General features: G+C 49.5%; 1 protein-coding gene across 20 annotated transcripts in view; it reads right to left on the bottom strand.

The window, feature by feature from the left end:
- Positions 1-22,036, bottom strand: part of NCOR1 (nuclear receptor corepressor 1) — a 1,907,529-nt gene that overhangs the window by 696,756 nt on the left and 1,188,737 nt on the right. For all 20 annotated transcript variants that reach the window (XM_086955042.1, XM_086955041.1, XM_086955040.1 and 17 more), the window contains one exon: positions 3,824-3,984. In XM_086955042.1, the coding sequence (XP_086811168.1) occupies positions 3,824-3,984 (161 nt within the window). The remainder of the gene's footprint in view (positions 1-3,823; positions 3,985-22,036) is intronic.

Here is a 22,036-nt window from a genome sequence, read left to right as displayed (position 1 = left end):
TTCAGACCGACCATAAGCCCCTCTTGTGGCTAAATCAGATGAAGGGTGAAAACCCCAAACTGCTTAGGTGGTCCATTTCCCTACAGGGGATGGACTTCACAGTGGAACACAGACCTGGTACTGATCATGGCAATGCCGATGGGCTCTCCAGATATTTCCACTTAGAACAAGAAGACTCACCTGGTCAAGGTTAGCTAGTTGTTCCGACGTTTGGGGGGGGGTCATGTAGGAGAGTAGGGTCTGCAATCCTATGATCACCCAGATTTTTTTGCTTTTGTTTCACTGGTTTACGACTTTCTCTGGCTGTGGGCCTGCCAATCAGACCCACAGCCTGGCTGTTCTCTCTCTAAATTACGATATGTGCCCTAGGTGCATTTACCAATTGGTACTGGGCCACCTTATCAGACCCTGTAACCCAGGGCATAGGTGTACCCAGGGCCGCCAGGGGCTGCAGCATGTATTATGCCACCCCTGGCTGGCCTCCTAAATCTGACACAACTGGCTGCATGACAGCTGGGGCAAAGTCGTGTAATCACCCTTTGCTTTAGATATAGTAGCCCTATATCTAACCCTCCAATGGACACCCAAGTCCCTATCAGTCACTCCTATGGCAGGCCTTGACAATCCTGAAGGCAGAGTGCATGGGCTCGTGTGAACTAAGCTCTGGCCCGAGCCGAGCCCGGTTGCAGCTTGCGGAATCAAGACCCAATGGCTGTTCCATGATAACGCGTACCATATCGGTAACTTCGGTGTCGCGTTATCAAGACATGTCGAGTAAGGTGTCATACGAGTCGGGATGCTGCCCTCTCACCAACTCTGGCGACGAGGTTAGCATTCCGCCCTTCTAGAGGGACACGACATGTACGTAACTGTGAACCCCGGTTAAAGTTAACGAAAGCCTCAGCTCCACAAAATGGATACTGCCACCACAGACACGAGTCTGACCTCCTGCTGCTGGGAGTCCTTCCAGCGAGGAGCACTTGGACAAAGGGTTTCCTGTCAAGGGCGGTGTTCGCACCGTCCCAGACAGGGTTTGTGTATTCTGGGTAGGTAGGGCTTTTGCGAGAAGGTGACTGCGGAGTGGCACCCCGGTGCGCACTACGCATCTGCCGGTTAGAACCAGTTCCAGGGGCGACAGCCCTGGCCTGGGGAAAGTCCGGCAGGGGAGAGGGGTGTAACTACCCCCCTTCCTGGTCCCACCCTTAGGGCAGGACCTAGTCATGTACCCACCCCTTTCTTTAGAATAAAGGCCGGAGCGGGGACCCTTCCAAATTAGATCATCTTTGAATCAAGAATACTTTCTACGAAAGGACTTCAAGACTCTTCTCAAGATTTCTCCCTTGTGGCTAAGGAGTAGTCACCCTGCATCAGCGGGCACCATCTAAGAACTCTGCGGTTTGCTGTAAGTCCTTCCTCAAGGAATCAGACGGCCCAGCTCGACGAGAACCGGCTTCCCTGGCACCTCTGACCTCTACCCACGTCATCAGCTCAGCTGTGATCTGTGGGTGCGACGAGACCTCGAGGGACCGGCCATCATCAGAACCTGCACGCTCTTAAAAACCAGCACGACCATCGAGGTAACTCTCTGGTGAGTGCTCTGGGGTCCGAGAAGCCCCGACCCTGAGCCGCTCCAGCACCGAAGTGCAGTCTCCCAGCATCTCCACGATCTGCGTGGGGCCCTTCTGCTCGCTGCTCAGCACGTTGTCTGGTCACTAGCCGCTGGCTCGTGTCCTTCTGTGACGACATCCGAGAATCAACACTGCCGGTCTGGTTGCTCCAGACTGGCCCTTGCTTCCATCCTTTCGAGAAGCACCCCGGACCCTCCTGGTCCACTCAAGACGCCGACAGCGACATCCGTCGTGGGACAGCTCGCACCTCCACCGTGGTCGCCGACAACGCCTCCTGGTCCGAGAGACTGCAGAGCCTAGCGTCGCCCACTCACCTGGTCGAGGTGACGGCCAACCGGTGCCTTCCTGGTACCCTCTGACTACTGGCTAGTAGTACGAACTTGGTCCCCTCTGCTTTCAGGTTTCATCAATCTCCGATCCAGGTTGGATCTCTACGAACTATTCAGCACTGGTCGCCGGCCAGCAACTCCTTTTTCTTCCGGCTCCTGGCTCGTCAGCGAAGACCCCGACGCCTGTAAGACTTGTGCAGCCGCAGCCCTCGTGGCTAGGTATCTCGGCATTTCGGTGCCTGCATAGCCTCCTTACTCTAGGGTCCCGAGTCCCTCGCTTCCGACTTGCCTTAACCTTTCCGTGTCCCCGGACACTTGTTTTTAAAACTGTGCACTTGAAGTATTTACTAAAGAGATTTGGTTGTGCTTAGTACCCTGTCCTCATAAAGAGTACAGGGCTGTTGTGATTCTTAATAAATATACTGTTTATTTTCATAACACTTGTGTGGTGTCCTTTCACTGGGTGTTCAAGGGGTACATGTGTGGTAAACAGCTGGCTTAACGCGCCCTCTCGAGTCTTTAGCCTTAGACTGCTCGTATTCACGCTACTAGGATAGCTGGTCTATAGGTTGACTTACAACCAAACACCATAAGGGTCGTTGGAACGATACATAGCGGTCGCTAGAATAGCGAACGTTGCATATCGGGCCAACTTCTCACAGTGATCACTAGAATTAATGAGCATCATATATCAGGCCAACTTCTCACACCGGGCCCCTGGCGTCGAAGGCCCAGGGCCTCCAGCAGAGTTTGCAGGGCCCAAAGGTGCGCCAGCAGAGTCTGGCTGTCCAAAGATGCATGCATCACTTCGTAAAAGCTTTCAAACTGGGCAGGGGTCACTCCAGGTCGGGGAAAGGGAGAGGAACTCGGACCGGACCATTCGGGCTCCACATGCAGAGCAGCGGGACGGGCACCCGCCGCATCGGCAGACGGACAGGGAGTGTTCGAAGATCAACAATGCTTCTTTGACTACTTCTTGTGCTTCCACTTACCTGAGGAATGTGAATACTTCAAGGATGAGTGGTGGTGGTGGCTAAGCGACCGGTCCCTCAACCTCCCGTGCGACAGGGACTTTGAACGGTGTGGAGCAAACTGCCCTACCTCGAGAAGCTTTCTGAACCACTCCAGCAAAGACTTCGGATCCATGGTCGGCAGTCAGAACACGACTTTGGGTCGTGGCCGCGTTCCAGGCACCACAGGCACACACAGTGCAGATCCGTCACCGAAATCCGCTATCGGCAGGAATCGCAAGCCTTGAAACTGGGCGACCCTACATGCACCAGGAGTCAATAGACTCAAAAACTGTGTTGACATAAGTGGCAAAAAGTGACTGTTGGTACTGCTCTCTCCGGATCTGCGCTGTCTGGCGTGGGAAAAAAAAAAGAACCGATGTCAGCGCGTGAGGGCAGCACCTAAGTAGCTGCCACGATGTCATTCTTGCGACCACGACGCCAACGACGAACGCCCGTCTGACCAACGCCACCTTTCACGCAGGGGTACTGCTGACTAACAAATTCTCCGGATCCAGTCTGATGCCTGGGGGTAATTCTAAAGGTAAGGAAGCTATAACTAATTGTCTCTTTCAGATCTGACATTTAAATAGAGCACAGATGATCAGCAAAAGGGACCTTTCCAGTATTTACAACAGTGGTATCCAAATTACTAAACCAAATCTATTCCACCAAAAGTAGAACCTCATAATAAATTCGAGGTCTGCGAGTTATGAGAACTGCGCTTTACCTTTCTAATGTCTCATCTAAAGAGCACAAAAGAAAACTTGGTCCGAGGGTCTTGAACAAGACACAAAAGGAAACTGGGCCCGAGGGGCTTAAGACACATACACCATTTTGGACCTGAAAATCATACCTGCGAAATGGACCCTCCCATGATGAAGGAGGGTTTCTCTGGCTGCATTGGTGTTTTGGAGGATGGAATAAGGGGCGGGGGAGGTCGGGTGGGCCGTGTTGTTGGCAGTCTGGCCCCATCAGGGAGGTTTGTGATGACTTGATGTGGAGCTGGTTGAAGAACTTTTAAAGGAAGAAAAAATATTTTAAATAAAGCTTAATTACTGGAAACAGAAAAGTATATAATTCTCTCAACATGACTTCTGCCTTTCAGGGAATTTGCTACCCCATACCATAAGTGCACAAAGACTAACAGCATGCAAGACTACAATTTACAGCTTCTCTATGTGAAGACAACTAATTAAATACTTACAAGACATATCAATCTAACAACATTTGCATAAATCTCCTAAAGCTTATCTCAAATAAAATGTGCAGTAAAAAACTACAGATACAATAGGACTCATGGATAAGAAATGGATGCCTACTAGTAATTATAGTTCATCAGCATTGATATCTTTTCACAGATTCATCTAGTCTAATTATTCTCTGACATCAGGCTGGAAACCCTTTGCACTCAGTCCTAATACAGCAGCATCAACTAACACTGAAAACCATCACGACTACCAGCAGCTAATCCACCTACATTTTTTACCCAAAGGGCAGTCAATCAGGAGTGCAGGCTCAGATTTCCAAGCCTCCTCAGATCCATCAACTGTCACATTTTCATAGCTTGTCTAATGAGGTATTGGTAGCAACATGGACAGGGAGGATGGTGTGAGCATGAAAATCTATAAAGTATACCAATGCTGATGAGGTGCTGCTACAGGTAAGTACATTTTTTATATAATGTTGGATCTTTTCATAGACTCATATTCCTGAATTAAGGTAACTAAAGCAGTTAAGAATAATGCATAAGCGAAAACGAGGTTGACCGTAATAAGTTATGCTGAGCAGCATCATCTGTCCTACTTTCACCTCGACATTTGAGAAGATGTTGAGATAATAATGCCTGGCAAAGAAGTCAGCTGAAGGCCAAGCTTCCGATTTGATTATTTCCAGAAAGTACACTCTATCAAAGATTGCAGCTGTGACAATCATGCCCCTAGTTGAAAGGACCCATATTCGGTGTCTGAAAGAGTGTCCAGCTTTAGCATGAAAGAAGACACATGTTATGATCCAGGATGCTTTGCTTTGATTTCACAAAGTAGATGTAAAAAAAAACAATGGGACTTGTGGACAATATAAAAATACTTGATAATGACATTGCACAATGGCAAATAACTCTGGACAAAGGATGTTTAAGGAGAACATTGAATACTGAAAGCAATTAGGAGGCTAAGTATTATTTACACAAAATCGCATCTGCATTGAATTTTTTTTTACAATGTACTGCGCCCCAAGTGAAAACAGAACCAATACATTTTAACTGACAAAATGTCGCATACAATGTTTCGTAATACATGGAAGAACAAGTGTAGGAAGCGGGCTCTGTATATACTATACCAAAGTGAGTTATAGTGTGCACAGAGTCCAGTGGAACCCCAAAGGTAAAGGTAGATAGAACCCTACTCTCTATTGGTAGTAGTGTGGTCGAGCAGTAAGGCAGTACAAGAGGACATTGTAAAGCATTTGTTGTACACACAATGAATATCACACACTCAAAGACTGAACTTCAGACCAATTGTTTTGGTGTATAAATATTCTTTTAGTTATTTTATTTTCTAGAACTAAGCAAGCCTGGCAAAGGTAAACAATAAGTACTTAACAGTAGTAATGCAATTGAAATACAGTTTGAATAATAATTGTATATGCACTTTGGTTTGATTTACAGTATGAAGGCAGAGAAATGCAATGATTAGTAAATGCAGTACATAGACTCTAATAGGCTTTTTAGAAAATAGCACTTAAATAACTTTTGAGAATACTAGGCTTACACAGAGTAGTATACCTAGATACTACTCTGGGACATTTCCTGAAAACAGGTAAGTAAAATCGTTTTTGTTACGATTATGCAATTTTAAAGAATTGCTTTAGTTTCCCAAACTCCACAAGCTTTTTCACAGAAAAACAGTCAATGTTATCCTATGGAGGAAAGGAAAGGAAAATGCTACTTACCAGTATGCATCTGTTCTTGGCATGTAGAGCTGCAGAGTTACACACTGTGCATCGATCGCCACCTATTGTTGGGCCCGAATGTTTGCATTTGTTTTTCTCCTGAAAAGCTCTTTGGAAGTCACGAGATAGGAGACTCCACCTTTGGCCCACATTGCACATGGGCATCGGCTCCATCCTCAGATTGTTTTTCGCCTTTAGGGAAATGATGGAGCTTTGCAAGAAAAGGAATGATGTCCATATAAGCTGTATCTAATTAAGATAATACTGGAACAGATAAAGGCAGCCGGGGAGGCGGGTGGGCGTGTGTAACTCTGCAGCTCTACATGCCAAGAACAGATGAATACTGGTAAGTAGCATTTTCCGTTCGAGGGATATGATCTGCAGATTACACACTGTGCATTGATTGTATAGCCGTACCCACTCTTAGAGGCGACCACTCGTATCTGCTGCATTTGTTTGAAATAGTGTTTTGAGAACAGCCTGGCCCACATTAGCTTGTTTAGTGTGCACATCTACACAATAGTGTTTTGTGAATGTGTGCGGTGTAGACCATGTAGCTGCTTTACAGATGTCATCTAAGGGGATGTTCCCTAAAAATGCCATTGAAGCCCCTATTTTCCTTGTAGAGTGGGCTTTAGGAGGAACAGATTACGTAAATGTAGCTCTGTGGTAGCATTTGACAATTCATTTGGTAACCCAGATTTTGATAAAGGGTTGCCCTTGTGAGGTGGTGAGAAAGACACAAAAAGAGGTTTGGTCTTATGAAAGGGTTGTGTTCTCTCAATGTAGTTTAACAATGCTCTTAAGAGCTCTTCCTGCTACTGTCTGGCTGTGAGAAGAAAAGGGGCAGTTCCACAGATTGATTAAGGTGGAAGGGAGAAATGACTTGGAAGGAATTTAGAATTAGTACGGAGTAAGACCTTATTATGATGCATTTGCAGGAAAGGGTCTTGCATGGTTAGTGCTTGTACTTCACTAACTCTCCGCAGAGAAGTAATAGCTACTAGGAACGCTACCTCCCATGTTAAAAATTGTAGTTCACAGTTATGTAAAGGTTCGAAGGGAGGTCCCATTAGCCGTGCGAGAACAATGTTCAAATTCCACACCGGTGAAGGTGGTACTCTGGAAGGAATTATTCTCTTGAGGCCTTCCATAAAGGCTTTAATAGCCGGCACTCGGAACAGAGATAGATGCTATGGCAGCAAGATGTAGGCTAAGTTTTTTTTTTTTTTTTTTTTGTGTAAGACATTTATTGCACATTGTCATAGAAATAATACATTCGGTAATGCCTACAACCTGAGAAGGCCGGCCTTCCACGCTACGTACAAGCAAATCAGAAATACATCTTTACACAGCCCATCAGCCGACAACCTGAGGTCCGGCGGCGCGTTGGTATTGGCAGTGTAGGGTTGTTGTTCGACAATGCATCAAAATGGTGTAAATGCCTGTTCAGTCTCACATTTTCAGTTTTTTCCCAGTCAAAACAACTCCCCCCAGGTGTAATAGGTATCCTATGATGTGTTGAATAGACACATGTAAGGGATTAATATTGTTGTTGTGACAATATATTACAAAGTGTTTCCACTTAGCTGCATAGCATGCTCTAGTGGTTGGACGTCTAACTTCTTTTATGACGTTCATGCAGTCAGGAGGAAGGTTAAGATATCCAAATTCTAGGAATTCAGGAGCCAGATCGCAAGGTTGAGCTGAGCTGGGTCCGGGTGTCTGATCTCTCCACGTTCAGACATCTGGACGCAGGTTCTGGGTTAAAAGGCGTGGAGATGGATATAGTTTTTGGTGTGGTACTACAGACAGTTGTAGCAGTGCGGTGTACCACGGCTTTCTGGCCAACGTTGGAGCAACTAGGATGAGGGTTAGAGAAGGCAGCTGTAGTTTGCATACTTTTGTGGCATGAGTGGGAGAGGCGGAAAAGAGTACGCAAATCTGCCTCACCAGTTCATCCATATCGCATTGCCTTTGGACAGTGGGTGTGGACATCTGGCGGCGAAGTTTGGGCATTTGGCGTTTTTGTGGGTGGCAAAAAGGTCTATCTGAGGTTGTCCCCACATCTTAAACAATAGTTGAAGAACTTGCGGATGAAGTTCCCACTCGTGGATCTGTTGTTTCTGACGACTTAACAGATCTGCTATTGTGTTTTGTACTCCTGGAACATGCTGGGCTAAGAGGAATATGTTTTGAGGTATAGCCCACCTCCATATGTCCTGTGCTAGCGGAAAGAGTTGCAGGAAGTGTGTTCTTCCCTATTTCTGTATGCAATACATGGCTGTCATGTTGTCTGTGCGGACTAACACAGCTCTGTTTAATATTTGCTTTTGGAATGCTTTTAATGATAGGATGTTGGCTAGTAACTCCAGGTGGTTGATATGGAGTAACTTTTGTTCTGGTGTCCACCTGTCTTGCATGGTGTGTTGCAGTAAGTGAGCTCCCAAGCCGGAGAGCGATGCGTCCACTGTCAAGACTATCTGAGGAACTGGCTCTAGGAAAGGTCATACTTTGGAAAGGTTTTTGGTGTTCCACCACTGCAGAGAGCGATGATTCTGACCGTCCACCAACACTAGATCTGTCAATTGACCTTAAACCTGGTTCCATTGGCGTACTAAGCACTATTGGAGAGGACGCATTTGCAGTCTTGCATGGGGCACTATGAAAATGCAAGAGGCCATTGTAGGAGAGTAGGGTCTGCAATCCTATGATCACCCCAGATTTTTGCTTTTTGCTTCACTGGTTTACGACTTCTCTGGCTGTGGGCCTGCTAATCAGACCCACAGCCTTGCTGTTCTCTCACTAAATTGACACGTGTACCTTAGGTGCATTTACCAATTGGTACTGGGCCACCTTATCAGACCCTGTAACTCAGGGCATAGGTGTACCCAGGGCCTACCAGGGGCTGCAGCATGTATTATGCCACTCCTGGCTGGCCATCTAAATCTGACACAACTGGCTGCACGACAGCTGGGGCAAGGTGGCGTAATCACCCCTTGCTTTAGATATAGTATACCTATATCTAACCCTAAAATGGACACATAGATTCCTATCAGTCACTCCTTTGGCAGGCCTTGACAATCCTGAAGGCAGAGTGCTTGGAATCATGTGAGATGGTGCTCTGGCATGAGCTGAGCCCGTTTGCAGCTTGCGGAACCAAGTCCTAATAGCTGTTCCATGATAACGCATACCATATACTCTTAAGTGCATTATAATCCTTGCGGTTATATGCCAACTCTGGTATCGCTTTATCAAAACATGTTGAGTAAGGTGTCATACGAATTGGAATACTAACCCCTCGCCAATTCTGGCGACGGGGTTAGCATTCCACCCTTCTAGAGGGACACAACATGTATGTAACTGTGAACCCCGGTTAAAGTTAACTCGAGCCTCAGCATCACAAAATGGATGCTGCCACCACAGACACTAGTCCGACCTCCTGCTGCTGGGAGTCCTTCCAGCGAGGGAGGCTTGGACAAAGGGTTTCCTGTCAGGGGCGGTGCTAGCACCATCCCAGACAGGGTTTTGTGTATCCTGGGTAGGCAGGGCTTTAGAGGAAGGTGACTGCAAGTGGCACCCCGGTGCTCAATATGCATCTGCCGGCTAGAACCAGTTCCAGGGGCACACCAGCCCCTGAGCTGGGGAAAGTCTGGCATGGGAGAGGGGTGTAACCACCCACCTTCCTGGTCCCACCTATGGGCAGGACCTAGTCGCGTGCCAGCCCCTTTTCCTAGTATAAAGATAGGAGCGGGCCCCCTTCCAAATTAGATCATCTTTGAATCCTGAAACTACTTTCTACGAAAGGAACTCAAGACTTCTTCCTAAGATTTCTCCCTTGTGACTAAGGAGTAGTCACCCTGCACCCGCAGGCACCATCTAAGAACACTGCGGTTTGCTGTACGTCCTTCCTCCGGAATCCGACCGACCAGCACGACGAGACCCGGCTTCCCTGGCCCCTCTGACCTCTACCTACATCATCAGCCCAGCAGAGATCCGTGGGTGTGACGAGACCTCGAGGGACCGGCCATCTTCAGAACTGCACGACGCTTCTCCAGCACGACCGCCGAGGGATCCTCGAGTGAGTGCTTTGGGGTTCGAGAAGCCCTAACCCTGAGCAGCTCCAGCACCGAAGTCCAGCCCCCTAGCATCCACCAGATCTGCGTGGGGCCCTTCTGCTCTTTGCTGCTCGCCGCGTTGTCCGGCTACTTGCCTGCTGGCTTGTGGCCCTCTTGGCGACGCTCCACGACGACGACACCGCTGGTCTGGTTGCTCCAGGCTGGCCCTTGCTCCCCTCCAACAGAGGAGCACCCCGGACCCTCCTGGTCCACTCCAGACGCCATTTTAAATCCACCGCGTGGGCTTGCAATTGCCAAGACTTGTTGCCCCAATCCTGGGTCCAGCGACGTCGACAACAGATACCATCGTGGGACAGCTCGCACCTCCATCCTGGTCGCCGACAACGCCTCCTGGTCCGTGAGACTGTAGAGCCCAGCGTCGCCCACTCACCTGGTCGAGGTGACTCCATCCGGTGCCATCCTGGTGCCCATCTAATCACTGGCTAGTGATTCCGAACTTGGTCCCCTCTGCTTACAGGTGTCTTCCATCTTTGATCCAGGCTTGGATCCCTCCGAATCTCTTCACTGGTCGCCTGCTAGCAACTTCTTTCAGGCTCCATAGACTGCAACGAGGATTCCCGACGTCTTTCCAGACCTATGCATCCGCAGCCCCTGGGCTAGGTAAACTCAGCATTTCGGTGCTCCAGCATAGCTTTGCTATCCAAAGGTCCAGATCCTTTTTCGTTTCAGCTCTACCTAGTCGGATTCGTCCGATAACACTAACTTTACGAAATCTAGCATCCATAGACTTTGTCCCGCATCCCGCGTGAGAGTGCACACTCTGCACCCGATCTCCCTAGGCCTCCTGCTAGTAATCTGAAGGTTCAGTAGTCAAGTCCTAGCGATCCCAAAGCCTATTAGAGTAGTACTTACCTGCTAGTAATTTCGCATTCCACTTTTAGAGTATATGGTTTTTCGTGCCCCTCGGGCATTTGTGTAAATTGTGCGACTTTGCGTATTTTCCTAAGAGCTTTGTATTGTGCTTAGAGCCCTGTCCTCATAGAGAGTCCAGGGCTGTTGTGTTCTAAATAAATATACGTTTATTTTCATAACAACTTGTGTGGTGTCCTTTCACTTGGTGTTCAAGGGGTATATGTGATGGTATAACAGCTGGCTTAACACGCCCTCTAGAGTTTAGCCTAAAGACTGCTCTTGTCCATGCTCCTAGGATAGCTGGTCTACGGTTGACTTACAACCATTCATCAATAAGGGTCGTTTGGACTGATACATAGTGATCACTAGAATAGTGAGCACTGCATATCAGGCCAACTTCTCACAGTGACTTCCAAAGAACTTTTCAGGACAAAAACAAGTGCAAACATCCGGGCCCAACACTAGGTGGCGAACTATGCACAGTGTGTAATCTGCAGCTCATATGCCTCGAACATAGTGTTATCGGTATTGAAGTAAGTATTTGGTAGTAGGAGTTGAAGTTCTGGTGGTAGATTCAGGGGTTTCCCCCAGGGTCAAGGATGCACTCTAGTTACACCCTCAGCGGCACTAGGGCGGCCGAGTGCAGAGTGCTGAGGCCCAATGTTATCCAATAGTGGATAGGGGGCCTCCTGTTGGTGGCTGCTGACTAGCAGGGCACTTGGCTGTGGGAGGGGAGCTTCTGGACTTTAGCTCAGGGCGAATGGGGAAACAAAATAGCACCGAAGGTGCGCCCTCTGCAGCACTAGGGCAGCCGGGTGCAAGGTGCTGTTTCGACATCGGATGCCCGGTTTTCAATGGAGCACCTCCGGCTTACAAAGACACTGTAGGCTTGGGGACAAAGGTCTTCTGGGTGCGACCACCACTTTGAGAGGTAAGTTGGGAAGTTAGGGGTTGGTTAGGCACTATCGGTTTGGGCACAGCAGGTCATAGGCTGTCTTCTTACCAGCTCCTGGTCGCGGTTAGGAGGGGCCTTCTGGATTTAGACTGCAGGCGTCAGCTGGAGGCTTAAGGCAGGCCAGGGGTCGCCGGATCTCAGGTCAGGATCCCCGGGTGACCTCCTCATGGAGTTTGCCCACTTGAGCTCGGGCCGTAGACAGCAGGTGCAGAGTGGTGCGGATTTGCTGTTTCCGGCCAAGGTCAGATGTTGCAGATTAACAAATCCGGTTTACACAGGAGACAAAGTCTTTGTGGTTGAAGGCAGGCAGGTACTACACGGTTTTCGAGGTTGCTGGCTACAGGACACAGGGATTTTGCAGTAGCATGTTCGAGGTGGAGACAGGCCGGCAGAGCTGGGGCCAACTCAGTGGGCGTATTCCTCTAGTTAGCAGCTGCACGGTCCTCCTCCTTGTCTGAGCAAGCAAAGTTCAGGGGTGCCCCTAAAAACTAGATTTAGGGGTGTTACAGGTAGGTAAAAGGCAGGGACCAATGGGTCCCTTCCCTGGGGGGGGGGGGGGGGGGGGGGGGGGGTACACCCCCTATTATGCCATCCTCCAGTGGGAGGGAGACATGAGCCTGTCCCTGGTTGGCTGAGTCCCCCCCCCATCTTCAAGATGGCGTGTACTGAGAGTTGTGATTCACCTCATCTACCCCATCTGAGGGGTGGGGTTGGAAGAGATGGGCACACCTCTCTTGCTCACTTGTTTTTCCCGCAGGTTCTCCCGTCCAAAGTGGGGGTTAGAACCAGTGGGGACCCGTTGCTGAGAGCAGCAAGTGGCCTGGGGAAGCTCAAGGGCGGCAAGCCGTTGATGCCTCCCCTTCGTGAACCCTCCCCATCCAGGGGGAGGAGGCTGGGCACCTTGTCCCAGGATGTGCATTGCTTCAGGCCCCAGAGAGCACCAGGCTCTCAACCCAGGGGCCCAGAGACATGTCTGGTGGTGGAAGCTGAAAGCAGCCACTCAGCCTGGACACTAGTGGTAGGTTAGTTTTCAGGGAGCATCTCTAAGATGACCTCGGTGTGCATTTTTCATTAAATCCCACACTGGCATCAGTGTGGGTGTAATGTGCTGAGAAGTTTGATACCAAACTTCTCAGTTTTCAGTAAAGCCAATATGGTGCTGTGTAGTTCGTAATGACAAACTTCCAGTACCATATACTCTTAATGGCAGCACTGCACTTACAATGTCAAAGAATGGACTTAGACCCTGTAGGGGTACAGGGCTCATGCACCTGTACCCTCACCACTGGTATAGTGCACCCAGCTAAAGGGGTGACAGACCTAAGCCAGGGCAGTGAGTTGTAGGCATGGCACACAGAGATGTGTGCTATGTTGACTCTTCACTTTGTTCTACACCAAAACACGCAGCCTGCAAAGGCAGTGTGTGACTGCAATGGTACAGGACCTCTAAGGGTGGCACAATAAGTGCTGCAGCCTTTAGCAGCCTTCTCTGGTAACAGTGCCCTGGGTACCTGTGGTACCATTTCCCAGGGGCTGACTTGTGGGCAGAGATGCCAATTGGGTTTATACTTCAATGCAGAACATAGACCCTGGGTACCTGATTAGCAGGAGCCCATGGCACACTCACATTTCATCAGAAATTCAGTAAAAAGTGGGGGCAGACAGACAGCTCATGCTCACATATATGCTACACCGAAGGTATAGTGTGCACAGAGTCCAGGAGATCCTCAAAAGTACAGCACAGGCTAAAGCAGAAAATACCTTACACTCTTTTGTTGTATGGTGGTTGAGCAGTCAGGTTTATCAGAGAGTAATGTTAAGCATTTGCTGTACATACGCAAGCAAGAAATGTCACATACTCAAAGACTGAATCCAGACCAATTGTTTATATAAACAGTTATTTTCTATTTTCATATCTGGAACCAAAATTTTATTAGTAGCAGGTAAGTGAAACTCTTCATACAATGTTACTTTCAGAAATCCAGGGAACACTGGATTCGTAAGAACATTCAGATTACTTATGCAGTTGAGAAAACTTTTCCATAGCCTTTGAGGTTAAATTTAGATTCCATTCCTAGTTGAGCATGAAATACGCTCCTAACACAGTTCAAGCAACACAGGACATTAGGAAGCAGGTTAACTCTTGTGGGGGCACCAAGCTAATTTTGTAGTACAAGACAGTTCAACAGAAGAATTTTCAGAGAAATTCAACCATTCAGTCCTATGGAGAAAAACAAAGTGTTAAGTTTGCACGTTAAGTAAAAGGTTTCTGAGATGGAATTTTGGAGGGTAGAAACAAGGTCCCCCAAGGTTCAGATTGGCACTCAAGGGGCACAACCAGTGGCACTAGGGCAGCCGGGTGCAGAGTGTCAATGTTAGATAATGGGGCTAGGGGGACCTCTGTTGGAGGCTTCTCACAGGTAGGCAGGCTCTAAAGGTTAGGGTAAGGACAAAGGGGTCCTAGGTTGGCACCAAGTCCACAAACTCCAGAAGCTCAGCGGCGGCCGGGTGCAGGGTACTCAGGAGGAATTGGGAGCCCAATGTTTTTCAACGGAGCATGTGAGTTGCAGAAATAGACCGCAGACTGGACTTAGAAGACTGGCCGAAGGGAACAAACGACTGGGAGATGAAGTTGAAGAGTTGCTGGACACGAGGACAACGACGGTTGGGCACCTCGGGTCTCAGGAGCAGCGGGTGCAGGAATGTCCTTTCGTGCCTGGTTTTTCTCACTGGTTCCAGTTGCAGTTGAGGAAACCCTTCAGGATGAGGCTGCAGTGGTCAAGCAGATGGTCGGTGGAGGTCGTCTAGCGCTGGAACACAGGTCAGGATCACTCGGGGGACCTCCCTTGGGTGTTGGACCACTTGAACTCTGACTGTGGGCATCGTTGCAGAGTGGTAAGGACTCGCAGGTCCAGCAGTATCTGAAGTCCTAGGTTTGAGCTGGTGTTGGACAAATGCAGGGCAGAGCCCTGTGGTTCTTGGAGGCTGTTGCCTGTAGGACATGCCAGTTTCAGCTTGTCACGTTCAGAGCAGGTGACAGACCTGTAGGGCTGGGGACAAAGCAGTTTCTGTCATCCTTCTCTTCTGCAGCACAGTCCTTCTTGTTATGCCAAATCTGAAGATAGAGGGGACTGAGAGGTGGCCTTCACTTCAGCTTCCCCGCCTGAGGGGTGAGGTTGGCACACCTCCCTTTCTAGCTTGGTTTTAATGCCGGTTCTCGCACCCAAACCTGGGTTCAGAACCTGTGAGAGGCAGTTGCTGGTAGCAGTGAAAGGCTGGGGGTAGATAACAAAGGTGGCAGGCATTTGAAGCTCCCTCTTCCAGGAACCAGCCCATCCTGGTGGAAGAGGCATGTCACCTCTGCCCAGGATGTGCTTTATTTTTAGGCCCAGAGAGTGGAGGCTCTCTACCCAGGGGACCAGAACCTGCCTGATGGTGGCAAATGGCTGTGCTGGGAGTCAGACAGGAACCACACCAGGGGTGGTCATTTTTTCGGGGGGATCTCCAAGATGCCGTCGGAGTGCATTTCTTCATTAAATCCCAATCTGGCATCAGGGAGGGTTTAATGTGCTGGGAAGTTTGATATCAAACTTCCCAGACTTCAGTAAAGCCATCATGGAGCTATGGAGTTTGTGTTGAAAAACTCCCAGCCCATGCATTCAAAAAGGCTTAACTGCACTTACAATGTTTGTCAATGGCACAGACACTGTAGGGGAATATTGCTATTGCAGCTATTCCCTCTCCTGGGTATGGTGCACCCTGCCTTTAGGGCTGTAACGCCTGCTAGAGGGGTAACTTACTCAGGGCACTGACCGTGTTGGTGGGCTAGGCACACAGGGATGTGTATCTATACTACTATTATAAAGAGAGAACACAAACCTTTTGGCAAGGTAAACTCGGGAACCACAGCGCCAATCCACACACCCAATACATTGTTGTAATCCTCAAGGTGTGCAGATGGACATAGGCTATAGAAAATAAAAATAAAACGTAAATTTAAAAATATAACTTTAAAAAAAAAGTAGTGCCCTGAAAGTAGCGCCGGCCGCGACGCTGACGGCCACGGCGTAGCGCTGGCCGCAACGTACGTGATGACGAGGAGGAGCGGTGGTGAAGTGAGGAGCTCGGGGAGGAGCGGCGGCTCAGGTAAGGCTCTGGGACACGGGACGGGAGGAAGCCGGTGGGGGAGGTTGGCCCGGAACAACTGCGGTAAGGCTCAGGGACTGGGGGCACCATTTCAGGCTTGCGAGGAGGAGCGGCGGTGAAGTGAGGATCTCGGGGAGGAGCGGCGGCTCAGGTAAGGCTCTGGGACACAGGAAGGGAGGGAGCCGGTGTGGGAGGTTGGGCCGGAACAACTGCGGTAAGGCTCAGGGTCTGGGGCAGCATTTCAGGCTTGCGTGCACTCCCGCCCCGGCCCCCGCCCGCCACGACTTGCCCAAGACACAGACAATGTCGTGGCGGGCGAGGGCCGGGGCGGGAGTGCACGCAAGCCTGAAATGCTGCCCCCAGCTCCCTTCTGCCCCATGCAACGCTGGGGCGGGCTGCTAGTATAAGCTAAGAGCAGCGCACTCCTTGCTTAGTATTGAGTAGCAGCCCTTCCTGACCTTGTCCGGGAGCTTTCAGGCTTCCCCTTACCCCCCCTGCCCCGACATTGCCCAGCGGCCCGTGCCCCCGCCCGCCCCGTCCCCCGCCTGGCCCGACCCTCGCCTGGCCTGAGTCAATGAAGGTGTTAGTTCCCATCCCCAGCCTTCCCGGACCCCCGCCTGCCCCGACATTGCCTTTTGTAACTCCCCGTCCCCCGCCTGGCCCGACACCCGCCTGCTTACCTCAGCCGCCGCTCTGAGTTGACAGCTCCTTGCCGCTCTGCTCCTCACCGCCTGTCTGCCGCCGCTCCTCCCCCGCGCCATGTCCGCCTCTCCGCTGGTCGCACCGCCGCTGGCCTGTCCGCTGCTCCTCACGACTGTTCCCATGAGGTACAGGGTCAGACTGATTTTCATACAGCCATGTCTGAACTGGGGTGGCAGAGTGGGCTAAAGAACGGTGATGGATTAAACCCAGATCTTTTGACTGGGTGTGAGTGTTTGATTGATTCAGATGCTCAGTCCATCACCACCCCCTTTTGTACCGCTTTTGGCCGCCATAAGTGTGGCAAGGTATGCTCAGACGTGAGTCCCTTGCTCACTTTGCCACTGGATTCAAGCAAGCCGGACTGAAGACGGCTGGAATGCCAGAAACCGGTCCTCGGTAGCTTGTGTCCAAGCCAGGGAAGACCTGGCTTGGCAGTTTGGGCCGGACTGTTCCCATGAGGCACAGGGGCAGACTGATTTGCATACAGCCATGTCTGAACTGGGGTGGCAGAGTGGGCTAAAGAACGGTGATGGATTAAACCCAGATCTTTTGACTGGGTGTGAGTGTTTGATTGATTCAGATGCTCCGTCCATCACCACCCCCTTTTGTACCGCTGCTCCTCACGTGACCGCTCCTCCCCCGAGCCATTTCCGCCACTCCTCTGACACCGCTCCTCGACGTGAGCACGCACGTCGCAGCCAGCGCTACTTTGGGGGACTACTTTTTTGTTAAAATATATTTTTTAAATAAGGTTTATTTTTAAACTTTATATAGCCTATAACCATCTACACACCCTGAAAATTTCTACGGTGTATTGGGTGTGTAGATTGGCGCAGTGGTTCCGGAGTTTACCCGCCTCAAAGCCTGAAAGTTTCTCCTTTATTATAGTAGTATAGATAAATCTTGTTCAAGGACCCTTTCAACAGTTCAGTGCTGGGTGTTTTACATAAATGTGTGCCTGAATCCCTATGCACACTGCTAGTGGTAGATACCTACCAAGTAACAATGTACAGAAATACAACTTGAATAGTTTTTAAAAAATGTTTTTAATTCTTTGAAATTTTTAATTACTTCATACATATATAACATAATGTCACAGTAAATTGTTAGTCTTACATCATTTTCATGAATAAAAACAAGTTTCTTACCTTTGGTAACAATGCATCTGGCAGAGACAAATGTTAGTTGTAGATTCCTTATCTTAGAACTTGCCCCAAGCGCCAGTCTCGATCCGGAGATTGTTTCTTTCACAAGCACCCCTGCGTGTCATTAGGTGGCGTCGGTCGGCTCTGCGTCCATCGTCCTCACGAGGATGACATTGCGGAACCTACATAGACGTCGCCGCCCATACGCGCTGACGTCAGTTCTAAACGGGACTTTCCATGCAGAGCCATGAAAGTCACTGACCACTGGTACGTCAAAACTAGGGCCCTTTAGGGGAGTCCCTATCTCGAGAAATCAGTTTACAGAGCAGGAACGATGGGGGAAGGGGGTGGTAATGAATCTACAACTGACATATGTCTCTACCAGATACATTGTTACCGAAGATAAGTAACTTGTTCATCTGATACAGACAGTTAGTTGTAGATTCACCATAGACTAGATACCCAAGTAATACCATTCCCGTAGCAGGGTCCGCGAACCCAGATCAAACCAGAAAGTCCTGGAGAACCGAACAAGCAATGTACCCATCCCTCCAGACTTGGCTATCCAGGCAGTAATGTCTGGTAAACGTGTGCAAGCAGGCTATGTTGCTGCCTGACTGATTTCAAGGACTGGAACTCTACATGCTAATGCCATGGTTGCTGCTGTTGCTCTGGTGGAATAAGCATGCAACCCCACAGGAGGGTCCTTCTTCACCAAAGCATAGTATATTTGTAGCAAAGGACAACCAATCGGTAGATGGTCCGTTTTTGAATAGCCCAAACTTTCTTGGCACACAAATCGGCAATGAAGAGTTGACCATCTGTGATAAAGTGCCATCTTTCTTGCATGTTATGCCCCCACTTTTTGCTGAATTGCTGATGTGCTTTGGCTGAGTGTGCCCTGGGCTGTTGCCAATCAGGTGCCCAGGGCCTGTGTTCCTTCCCTAAAACTGTATTGAAACAAAACCCAATTCGCTACTCTAGCCACATGTCAGCCCCTGGTAAATGGTACCCTAGGTAACCATGGCACCGTGAGCAGAGAAGGCCCCCAAGGGCTGCAGCACTTATTGTGGCACCCTTAGGGGCCCTGTACCCTGATATACACCCACTGCCTTGGCAGGATGAGTGCCTGGGTGCAGAACAAAACATGACACACAACACACTGCCCTGGCATACACCAGTCACCCCTCTAGCTGGATGCCTATGCCAGTGGTGTGGGTACAGGTGCATGAGTCTTGTCCCCTACAGTACCCAGGTCCATTCCTGGGCACTGTAAGTGCAGTGCTGCCATTAAGAGTATATGATGCTGGGAGGTAGCCATCACGAACTCCACAGCACCATAATGGCTACACTGAATACTGAGAAGTTTGGTATCAAACTTCTTAGCACATTAAATCCACACTGATGCCAGTGTGGGATTTACTGCACAACAGAGGGCAACTTAGAGATGCCTCCTGAAACCTAACCAACTCCCAGTGTCCCGACTGCGAGGCTACCGAGGCTGCCGCTACCAGACATGTTTCTGGACCCCTGGGTCGAGAGCTTGCCGCTCTCTGGGGCCTGAAACAATGCACATCCTGGGACGAGGTGCCAAGCCTCCTTCCCCAGGATGGGCAGGGAAAGCTTCAAAAGTATGCCGCCTTTTGTGAGCTTCCCCAGGCCAATTGCTGTACTCCGCAACTGGCCCCCACCGGTTCTGACCCCCACTCTGGTGGTGAAGACCGTGGGAAACCCTAAGTGAGGAAAGGGGGTGTGCCAGCCTCTGCCAACCCCACCCATCAGGTGGGAGAGGCAAGGTGAAGCATAACTCCGGGCTCCAGCCAGCTTGAGGATGGGAAGCCCTGCCCAATCAGAGATAGGCTCCTGCCCCCTACCACAGGAGAGGAGCAGGATAGGGGGTGTACTCACCCCAGGACAGGTACCCATTGGTCCCTATCGTGGGGTCTGTATCTGTAATGCCCCTAAATTTAGTATTTAGGGGCACCCTGAACCTTCCTTCCTCAGATCCCGATTTGAAAACAAGAAAAAAGAACAAGAAGGAAGACCTGCAGTGCAGCTGCTAACAAGAGGACACCAACTGACTTGGCCCCAGCCCTACATGCCTGTCGATCCTTGAACCTGCTCCTGCTAAACCCCGGCGTCTCCTGAGGACAGCAACCTCGAAAACCCCGGAGGACCTGCCTGCCTTGCTCATCTAAAGACTGGGACTCCCATGAGAAGTGGTTCTGCACATACAAGTAACACCCCTGGTGCCAGCCAGAAAACGCGAATCCAGCACAGTGCGCCTGCTGAGCCCGGCCTGTGCGATCAAAGACCACAAGGACGTCCCCTCTGCGATTTTGACCACAAATCCAGTGCTCAAGGACCCTCCTCGACGACGTCTGCAGCCTCACAACAAGGGACCCCTACATCCGCGACCAGCTGAGGTTAAGATTTCCCGACGCCAAAAAGACACCCCTGCACCCCAAGGCCCCCTTGTGCCCCACTCCTGGGTGTCTACCTATCCTCCAAGATCCCAACTTACCTCTCAAAGTGGTGTTCGCACCTGAAGAATCTCCGTCCCGAGCCTGCAGCCTTTTTTCAACTTCCAGCTTTTCCAATGAATAACATAGGGCGCCCAAAAGCACCCTCCACCCAGCCGCCCGAGTGCCACTGGCAGTGCAACACCTATCCTACTCTACTTCCCCACTTGCAATGCGTAAGTGACCGGGAGCTCTGCTCTCACAGACGCGTGGTCTGCTTACTACCAGGCACCAACCAAAGGCCCCCTATCCTCCATAGGATTACATTGGGCCTACTCACTCTGCACACGGCTGCCCCTGTGCCGCTGATGGTGTAACAACTATACTTACCTGACCCTGGGAGACCCCCGAGTCTACCCCCAGAACCTTAACTCTGCCAGCCGAGTACTTACCCAAAGACCGATAACTTGATTTTCTCCATAAGTGAACATTGGCTGGATTCACTTGGCAATTCTTCTAAGTGTCGATTTTCACAACTTTGAAATATTCCTTAAAAATCGTCCGAGTATCAAAAACAAACTTACCTGCAATCAAGAGATATCCCAGTGCTGTACTTTTAAGCTCCACAAAAGGGGGTGGTGATGGACGGAGCATCTGAACCAAACAAACACTCACACCCAGTCAACAGATCTGGGTTTAATCCATCACCGTTCTTTGGCCCACTCTGCCACCCCATTTCAAACATGGCCATATGCAAATCAATCTGACCCTGTGCCTCATGGGAACAGTCCAGCCGGAATTGCTAAGCCATGCCTTCCCTGGAACGGAAACAAGCTTCCTAGGACCGGTTTCTGGCATTACAGCCGTCTTTAGCCAGGCTTGCTTGAATCCAGTGGCAAAATGAGCAAGGGACTCACGTCTGAGCATACCCTGTCAACTTATGGCAAACAAAGCGGTACAAAAGGGGGTGGTGATGGACGGAGCATCTGAACTAATCAAACACTCACACCCAAAACTGTGAACCAGCACTGAACCCGAAAAGTAATTATAACCGTGATTTATTGCTAACTCAATTTTCCTCCATAAGAATCCATTGTCTGGTTTTTAACAGAAATTCGTCGAAGTGTCGATTTTTCAAACTTACAAATATTCCTTAAAAATCGCCTGTGTAACAAAAACAACTTCTTTCAACTGTTTACAGGAAATGCACCAGGGCTGAATCCAGGATCCAGCCCTGAGTAAGAGTAAGAAAATCCTACGTAAAGTGATTTTATTGCATTTACTAAAAACTACCCATTGAGCTCAATGTTATTTTGTGTTTATTGCATATTGCAACAACTGTAACTATTGCATTCCAAAGTCTATTGCTATTTTAAGTTCTCAATTGCAACATCTCATTCTGAGAAAGTATTTATGATACCTACTGTGGTTCTAAAATAAAACAACTATATATTTTTATATACAAAACAATCGGCCTAGAGTTCAGTTCTTGAGTGTGTGAGACCTTTTGCTGACTTAGTGTGTACAACAAATGCTTTACACTATCCTCTGATGCTGCCTTACTGCTCGACCAAGCTACCACTTTAGAGAGTGAGGTTGTGAGAAAGTGGCTCTATATGTACTGGACCAAAATAAGATGCAGTGTGTATAGAGGCCACCAACCCCAGAGGTATAACAGAGGTTAAAGTCAGGGCTGACCTTACTCGCAAAAGTGGT

The sequence above is a fragment of the Lissotriton vulgaris genome, chromosome 2_1, assembly GCF_964263255.1.
Source record: "Lissotriton vulgaris chromosome 2_1, aLisVul1.2, whole genome shotgun sequence".
Classification (NCBI taxonomy): domain Eukaryota; kingdom Metazoa; phylum Chordata; class Amphibia; order Caudata; family Salamandridae; genus Lissotriton; species Lissotriton vulgaris.
This window is presented reverse-complemented; position numbering and strand designations above follow the sequence as displayed.